This window comes from Alligator sinensis, unplaced genomic scaffold (genome assembly GCF_000455745.1).
Source record: "Alligator sinensis unplaced genomic scaffold, ASM45574v1 scaffold229_1, whole genome shotgun sequence".
NCBI classification, from domain to species: domain Eukaryota; kingdom Metazoa; phylum Chordata; order Crocodylia; family Alligatoridae; genus Alligator; species Alligator sinensis.
In genome coordinates this window covers 526,818-535,718 of record NW_005842821.1, presented here as the reverse complement: position 1 = coordinate 535,718, position 8,901 = coordinate 526,818, and the positions used below count along the sequence as shown (strand labels likewise).

Below are 8,901 nucleotides of genomic sequence, written 5' to 3'. Positions count from 1 at the left end.
TGGCCCCGGGCCCCCGGCGGCGGCCCGGCCCCCGCCTGCCCCGCGCCGCTCGGATCCAGCTCTAGTCGTCTGCCCCCCAAAGTCAGCTTCTCCCAGCCCGGGCCGGCAGCAGGCAGAGGCGCTTCGAGGGCTGGAGAGACCTCGACCGGCATGAAGCAAGGAGCCGGCTTCAGCCTCCCCAGGGCAGGGGCAGGGGCTTCGGCTGCAGGGAGCCCGACTCTCCCGGGGGCTCGGGAGGGCGCCTATGCCCCAGGCGAGAAGGGCCGCCCCCGGAGTCACTGCTCTGCTCGCTGAGCCCGAGTCCGACCCCCTGCCTTCACTGCCTACGTCCCAGCGGCGCAGGACCGAGGCCCCCGCCCGAGAGCTAGGGCTGGACAAGCCCGCGGCGGGAGGGGCACACGCCCGCAGACGGTGCGGGCCGGCCAGCCGGAGCCGGCCCCGGGCCGTGTCGAGCTGAGCCGTCCTGAGCTGCCGGAACAGAAAGCAGCGCTCTCTGGAGAACAAGCAGCGAGGATCTGATCGTGAAAGAACCCCCTTCAAAAGCCTCAGACATTGAGATGCAGGTGAAAACCGACACTGCTGCCCTGCCCAAGTTAGGAGCATTAAAAGCCCTGGTAAACTCGTGTCTCTTCCATCGTGACAATACGCTTCATTAACATGATTTAATAAGGAAAAAGAAATTCCTTCCTTGGAAATACAACACGAGCGCTCCCAAGCAGTGACTGGTTTTAACTCCACAACTGCCCTCTCTCCCCTGAAATCCATCCGATCTGCCAGAGTTAGCTTTTAATTTTAATTTTCCCCGAGCCTGGGAAGTGCAGAAAACACAGCTCAGCCTTGACCCCTAACAGCAGTCCTCAGGGCACTGTGGCAGGCCCCCAAAGGGGGGGGGGGGGGGGGGGGGTTGTGAAGTCCCTTCCCCCCCAGGCCCCGAATCCTCTGAGTGAGCCGCTGTTCCCAAAGCAAAGCAGAGGAGCCCCCCCAGTTAAACCCGAGGCTCGCACTCCCTGTTAATGGACTATGCTTCGCACCGTGGGATCTAATCGTCCAGCAAACAAGCCTCGAATTCGCTTTCATTTAGCACAGTATCTGAAACACAATCAGGAAGGGGTTGGGTAACGATGGCATGTAGATGTACTTTTGATGAAAGGACTAGCAAATAAGCGTAAGGTAACACTAAATAATGATGGATCCCCAACTGTCATGTATATATATACACATACGTATATGCTCATTTCCACGGCAAATAAAGGCTCCTTTTTTTTTTTTAGTCCATTAAGAAAATTAACAATAAAAAGGCAGCGTTAGGACTGGGTGATGTATCTTTTGTTGATGAGAGAACTTGGATGGAAAAGATCCAAGGCTACCTCACTAGAGAGCCATTTGGAATTAAAATGCCACTTTTCCGTCATCAGAATAAAAGTTCAGCTTTTCAGGGAGAGCCACTGCGTGAATCCGATTAGGCTACAGGCTGCTGGTTCCTCTTTCACGCTTAAAAAATAAAGCAAATCCTAATTTTGATCCACGCCGTACTGTACTGTGTTTACACACACCCCGCTGTTCTGCCTGGAATTGCTGCTTTTCCAATTGTCCCAATTAACCTATTACATTCCCTGGCATTGCGCATACTAAAAACGACAGCAATCGCTTCTGGTAGGAGAGTTGCGCTTCCAGGGGAAGCATATTATGATGTAATTGGCTTATCGGTTTTTTAGTAAGAGGATCGAAACAGAATATTTTCTCGCAATGCCTAGAAACTACTTCCCCCCCCCCCCCAGCCAAAATAAATCACTCAATCAGCTTGTTTAAGAGGCAATCGAGCCATTTCAGCCTTTATTTCAGAAGCCAAAGGAGCCATTGTTTGAAACGGAGCCCCCCAAAATCCGAACGGTAGAAATATAAAAGAAAACTCCCGAAGCCCCCAAAGAACGGTCTCGATAGCAGATCGGCTGTTAAACAGGACTTTACATAGGTCAGAAAGGTAGAGTATCTCTCTAACGAGACGCTGTAAATGGCAGCCAGACACCCAACACCACAACTCAATCAGCTGATTGCGGACAGCTTGGGTATTTAATCATACAGCTCAGTTGTGTTGACAAACAGAGCGCCGCGTTGTTAATTATTGTTATTACGCAGCTGTAGAAGTCAGGTTTCTTACGTCCGGCTTTGCATTAACAAACCACCAGAGAAACAGACTCGAGCCTGCCTGGTCTCCAGCGCAGAATCGAATTCAGCACAGAAAGTGTAAAGAGATCTCCACCCCCCTCCCTTTCCCCTTTTTATATGACCTGCTTAGATTATTAGTAAGGACATCTGTGGCTGGCAGTGGAACAAGTGTTACCAAAAACAGAACCGGCTGTTTTTCCAAATGAGCAATATGTTAATTCCTCTTCCCCCCTCTGGTTTCTTTAAAACCTGGCACAAATACATCAATAGCGGAGAATAAGGAGTCTTTGCAGAGAACAAGTGGCAGTTTTGAATTTACCTTTTGTGTGTGCCTCAGATGCAATCTTGAGGCATTTTTTCCCCTCTCTCCCACAGAAAAAGAGCGTTAATCTGCTCTATCTGGGGACCCAAAAGAATTGGAGTGGAGTAGATATTCACTGAAATCACATAGGGGAATAAGGGTCTTGCTTTATTGAATCATCAAATCCCAGGAATGAAGCTCTTAATTAATTATGGGTGCTAAAAATGCAGGCCAGCTGTTTCTTTTGACTTGGCTCTGACAGACGCAGACAAAGTCTACGCTGAGATCTTCTAAAGCACATTCAGCACCAGGCAGTCCCCTCCGTGCTACTTTTCGCCGCAAAACGAACCTGGAGGGGACAGATGGCGGCTCCGGGCTGGCCGCTGCATTCCTTCAGCCGCCACCTAGGCGGGGGGACTGTCCCCTTCCAAATAATGGAGCCCAGAGAGGGCTCCACAACTAACGAGTCACGAGCTTTGTTTTGTTGCCCCCGCCCCAGGCCCCCTGCCCCCCCAAAAGACAACAAGACCCCGCGAGCCGCGCATCCCCGCTCCCGCCGGATCCCCTGGGCCGGAGCCTGCAGCTGCTCGCTGGCTCCTGGTACAAGGACCAGCCCGCGCCGCGCTGCTCGCCCTGGAGCCCGGGCCCGGGGAAGGGCAGGGGCGCAGGTCCCCGCCCGCGCACCCCGACCTGTACCCGTCGGACAAGCGGTGTCTGTAGGGCTGGCTCCCAGCAGCGCCACGCGGCGAGGGAAAAGCTTCCAGCACCCGGCACTCAGCACAGTGGCAAATCCCCGCTCCCATCCCAGGAGAAACTGGAGCCCTCAGGGAAGCAAGGGTTTATTTCCACCCTGTTGCAGAAGGCGAAGAGGAGCTGGTGCCTGCTTGCCTTCAGCAGTTGCAGCGCAGAAACCCTCGGTCACCTCCCTGCTCGCGAAGGTGCTGTCCCGGCTGCCGGGGAGGGGGGCGAGCTTGAGCCCCAGGGCGGCTCGGGGCACCTGAACCCGCCGTCCTTGGCAGCCAGCCCTGCCCTGGCCCGCCAGCTCCCTGGTGCTGCAGGCCCCGGCCCGCCAGAGGCTGCTCGGTGCTGGAAACTTAGGCTCCAGCAGCTCCACTTGAGGCTGCTTGGTTCAAAGTACCCAGACCTCTTTGTCCCTCTTTAAGGGGCACATAGGCCTCGGACCCTCGGGCAGGTGGATTTCCAAACCGCACCTAGCATTCAACAGCTCTTTGATTCAGTCAGTTTCTCCCCCTGATCTTACCCCCCACCCCCCAATCCTTACACACGCATTTTCCACGTGGGGCACTACTTTGAACCTTGTAGTCCTCAGCAGGGCTGGGGAAAGGGAGCCCTTGGTTCTAAGCAGCGTCCCCCCGAGGCCGGTGAGTTCAATCTCCGCATGGCACGAACCCCCGCGTCCAAATGGGGGCACATCCAGAATCACCCGAGCTGTTTATGGGGGGCCCAGGCTCTCGCGAGCACTGCTTTAAAAGGAGCTACCGTCGCTGCTTTCTGCTGCCTACCTCTTCTCCCCCTTTCTTCCTTTCTTTCACTCGAGAACAGTTTTTTTTTCCTCTCTCTCTCTCTCTTTTCCCATCTAAAACTATCTAAAGAAGCGAGGGGGAAAAGCCAGGAGCTAGTCTTCGTGTCCTATAGGTTGAGTTCATTGATTTAAAATAAACGCGTGCCTTCTGTTTGGAAAGCTTACGGTGTCTCCTGACTGACAGGGAGCCTCGTGCCAGGGTTTGATAGCCTACTTGTAAAAGCTTCACAAAGCTGTTCTCCCCCAAATACCAGAAAATAAATGTCCTCACCACACTGTTACTCATCTGTTATAATTAGAGCCTGTGTAAACTTGCAAAGAGTGTTCTGAGAACCGGCCTGTTTGGTCGATGCAGGCAGGCTGTTGTGTAATAATTATCTCTCCTCTTCCTTTGTACTGTTTTATGTGCAGCCCCTGTGGACTCATGAAGAGGTGCTTTGGTTAACAAGCATCTTAGCAGACACCTTTTGCTCGCTTTCCCTTCACCTGTTCCCGGGTCTTCCTTCCATCGCTTCTGCCTCCCAGGTCCACTGCAGGGGCTCTTCGGATCACCCTTTACTTAACGTAATCTGCTCTGTTTTGTCTGGATCCCTCTTCTCCAGCGAAATCGACTTTTATTTGCTTAAAGCAAACCACAGAACTCTCCGCGCTCCTGCCTGATGGATGCAAATGTAAATGTGCACTTATTTAATTGGATCAGGTCCCAAGATAAAAGAGATAAACGGCTCCCGGTTTGCCAAGTTATTTTCAGAGGCATGCAGCGATGTGTGGAAGGAAAGTTAATGACGAGGAGAAGAGACACACTACTTAAAATACCTTGGGTCTAGACTAGTGGAGAGGAAGCCTCGACTTTGCTCAAATGCGGTTGGAGTCATTACTGGGCGCTCATTAGCACAAGTGCCGTTTGGAGGAGAGGGCTGGGAAGCGCTCTTTGTCCAACTCGGCACCTCACCCCAGGTAGTCGTACCTTCCTCTTCCCCTTTCTGCAGCTGAACCTGCGCTGCCAGGGTCAGGCTAAGCTTGGTGGAGTGTTGGTTTTTATTTTATAGAGAGTCATTGCTCCAGGTAATTAGTTTACCTTCCACTAGAGCAGGGGAAAGGATTTGCTTTACCAGGCAATTAATACTCCCCAAAATAGTCCTTCTTTATTGCTGTCTTTCCTTGTTCTTCTCTGTGTTCTACATCCTTATGCATGAGACATTAACAGACGGTTATTGATACAAACATAGTTTTTGTTGCTAAAGGCTTTCCAAAACAGCTTCTCCGGCTGAATGCCAATGTATGCATGTTGGCTGGTGACAGCTGATTAGTGAAATGATTTACGGCCAAGTTTTTTTTTTTTTTTTTAAAGAGATGATACTGTCAAAGGCAGCAATTTGAAAAAAAGATAAGCCAGCACACCCTCCAGGCTTCTCACTGCAAAGCCACCAACAAATCTAAACCTACACTCCAAATACCTGAAACACTCAAGGAATCAATTGGTCTCAGATTAAATACAGTCTCTATTACGATTTGGCCTGGTAATCTGTTACTCCTGACAATAGCAGCCTCTAGATTTATGTAACCACCCCTCACCTGTCCACACGGCTAAGAGGGAGGATATTTCAAAAGGCTCCAGAAGGGACACAGGGCCGATATTGCTCCTGGTTCCTCTCTTCCCCGCACCGGCGTGATGAGATTGAGATTGCAGCCCCTCCACCTGAGAGGTCACATGACATCATTGCAATCCGACCCTCTCCCTCCTCTCCACTTTCCTGAGATATTTTTTATGCTCATTAATTGATTTTTCAAAAAGAAAAAAAAGCATCCCCCTTCCTTCTCTTCAGCCCTTCTTCATAAAGAAAGCTTTTGCTCTGCAATAAAGTAAGAGACTTTGATCCCAGATCATCCTCTTAGGCCTTTCCAGCTGATATCAGCGGAGAAACTATGTGGAGTTATTGTTCGCACTTGCTGCACTTCTGATTCAGAAAGGGCTGATTTATTAGCTTGTCAAGGGAAGCATTGTTCAGGAAGGCAATCAAAAAGCACTTACCTAGCTAAACTAAAATTACTGCCTTTTCAGTGGCTAATTTGTATAACTCCCATGGAGGAACTTGGGAAGTGTTTGATGAGGCATAAAATGATGATTAATGAATTTATTGGCCTGCTGCTCATCAAATAGGAGTAGTATATCTTTCCTCTATTGGGCGTTGGGTCTAATACTACATGTCTGTGTAAAGCAAGTCCAATATGATCTCCTTTTTAGCCCCCTTTTAACCCACATGACCTGAAGAATATCTCCGTGTAACAGAGGCAACATCAGGGGACTGCGCAGACAAAGGGCCTGTTTGAGAAAATGGTAAATGAGAAATGTGAGGAAAGTTGCTGCAGGGATGGATCTGCTCAGTTTTTGGCCTTCAATCACTTTGACTACTGAAGCGGGAAGAATGTAGAAACTAGATAAGGTGTGAGAAGCGGCAAAAAAAATGACAAACCAATTTTAACTTTCAGAAAGGATCCAGCCAAACAGCGTTGTTGCTGCTGGGAAGGAAGAGCAAAAGGAAACACGGGATTCCCACCACGTGCCCGGGGTGGCAGGGGCAAGGCGCGGAGCAGATCCGACTACACTGCGCTGGATTGACCCAATTCACTGCAATCCCTTTTCCTTTCTTGCAAGGTTTGCTTCCTTCCGGGAAGCCTCCTTCCGGGGGCGTCTCCACGACTCGGGGTTAAAAGGAGCGTGTAAATGAGCTGCGATCCAGATCCCCTGCGCGGCGCCCCGGACGTGGAGGCTGCCTCCTGCAGCTCGGGGACTCGGCTCGGGAGCTCTGCAGCCAGAGGGCTGCGCCGGGCCCGACAAACATCTCACCCGCCCAGGCCGAAGCCGCTCTTGGCTGCTCCGAGGAGCCCCTTGCTTTGGGGAGCTCCCAGGAGCAGACTGGTGGAGGCAGCTGAGCCTCTGGGGAAGCTGGAGGAGGAGAAGGCTGGAGCCCATACTTCACCCCTCGAGGACGAGGCGGTGGGGACCAGATTGCTCCGCCTCCCATCTGACTTCTCCCCTCTGAGCAGCGCTGCCCGCAGGAGATGGTAGGAGACCCCTGGCTCCTCGTGTCATGCCCATCGGCCTCCCAGCGCGCTGCCCCGTTTTGTGGCCTCTGGGTCCGAGTCCCTGAAGCCAGGGGAGAGCCGTCCGCGGGCTACAAAGGGGTCCAGGTCGGGGAGAGTGCAACGTGCCCATTCACTTCTCCTGTGCAAGCCTTTAGGCGCTCTGTCTGTGCGTTTGAGATCTGCTCGGAAATGATGGACCCAGCGAGAAATTCCTGCCCAATATCTGCAGGGAGGGATGTGCGGGCACAAAGCAAAGCCGGCATTTCTGGGACCGTGCACACGGGCTTCTGTGATACAACGACCCAGGCGCCCACCTTGTGTTTGAAGGAGCAGAAGACATGCATTTGAAAGCTGGCAAACTTGAGCTCCTCTCACGTTTTTAGCTACAAGGGTGCCCAGGAAAATGATGTTTATATACACCTTCCAATAAATAGCATGCTCCTGACTCAAACCCACTATCAACACACTGCTCAACAAGTTTTATCTTCCAGTCCTTGACCTGTGACTGCTTTTACAAATGCTCTCTGTTCATTAGCAGTTTCAGGTCACTCTCAGTGCCTGTGTCACTAGCGCCCAGTGCGGCTGTAAAATCAAGGTATTCAATACCAGCTGCATTACCAGAGTGGCTTATTTTCCCCTGATCCCCCCCCACCCTCTCTTCCAAAAGCAACATGATCTTCCATGCAGATGAAAAAAGATGTAGCTATATTTGCATAATTAGAGCAATACTGTAGGTCTTTAATGCATCAGACCTAAAAGGCTGATTTATGATTAAATATATATTGCTAAAAGTTACCAAGCTGGGGAGTGTGCATAGCATTAGACAATGACAGTTTTGGGGCATAATTGTTTTAATGTGGGCAATTAAGACTAAGTGCATGTGATTTTAGTGTCTGCCCTACATTCCTCTGAATGATTCAATGATCAATACACATGATTTGTAAGTCGCTTCCTATTGATCCAATGGTAAAATGTTTGACCTTCCTTTGAGGAAGTAATTTGCTAAATTATGACACTACGTAAAGTCTTTCTCAGTTCAGAGGTGAGGGGTAATGGTGCACAGAACGGGAAAAAAAGTATTTTTCTTTTTCAATGAAAATAGGTCTTCATAATGCTTCAGCCACTCTACTGCCCTTACCTTTGAAGGGCGGAGCCCATCAGTTTTATCTTTGAAGCCAACAGTGGAAATTACATTTGAAACTTAACATTGGGGGGGGAATCTCCAATGAACTGCATCCATTTACACTTCTAAACCAAACCACTGAGAATCCAAGGTTAGTAGTTCCTGACCATATGAAATCTGTGCTTTCTGAGAGCTGTTGGGAGAAAAACGTGCAGAGGCAGAGCTGGGGAAACAGAACATTTTGCCAGTGTTAAGAGCTATAATATATGAACCTCATTGCTTCCTACACTCTTTGAGAGCTTCTTATTTGCATCATCAAGTACAGAATAGCCCCGTTTGGTATACTGGATGAGCTTGTACTAAGACATGTTATTTTGCAGATAAACAAGAAAACAACTTCATACCAAAGATGCCAGGGAGCTTTGCCACTGAATAAAATGCTATGCAAAAGTAGGTTTAGTTCAGTGGGAAGTGTTTACCAAATTTACCAAGCTAACGTCTCAGCAGAACAGATGTGGCAACAAGTTCAAGAAAAGACCCTTTGGAAGCACTCATGTATCCCAGTGGTTTACATCTCCAGAACCATTTCCTTAGTTGGAAGAGCCTTTCCTGGATATGGCTTCAGGGTGGGAGGCAAAGGCAAAAGGATGATGATTTTCACACCATAAAGTCGACCGGAAC

The 8,901-nt window shown here is 50.2% G+C and overlaps 1 protein-coding gene across 1 annotated transcript in view; it reads left to right on the top strand.

The window, feature by feature from the left end:
- The window catches only part of LOC102374266 (iroquois-class homeodomain protein IRX-5), a 15,591-nt gene extending 6,898 nt beyond the window's left edge, over window positions 1-8,693 (top strand). The window contains exons 4-5 of the mRNA XM_025191469.1: window positions 6,501-6,666; window positions 7,253-8,693. Of these exons, the coding sequence (XP_025047254.1) occupies window positions 6,501-6,666; window positions 7,253-7,445 (359 nt within the window). The 3' untranslated portion in view covers window positions 7,446-8,693. The remainder of the gene's footprint in view (window positions 1-6,500; window positions 6,667-7,252) is intronic.
- Window positions 8,694-8,901: the final 208 nt, after the last annotated feature.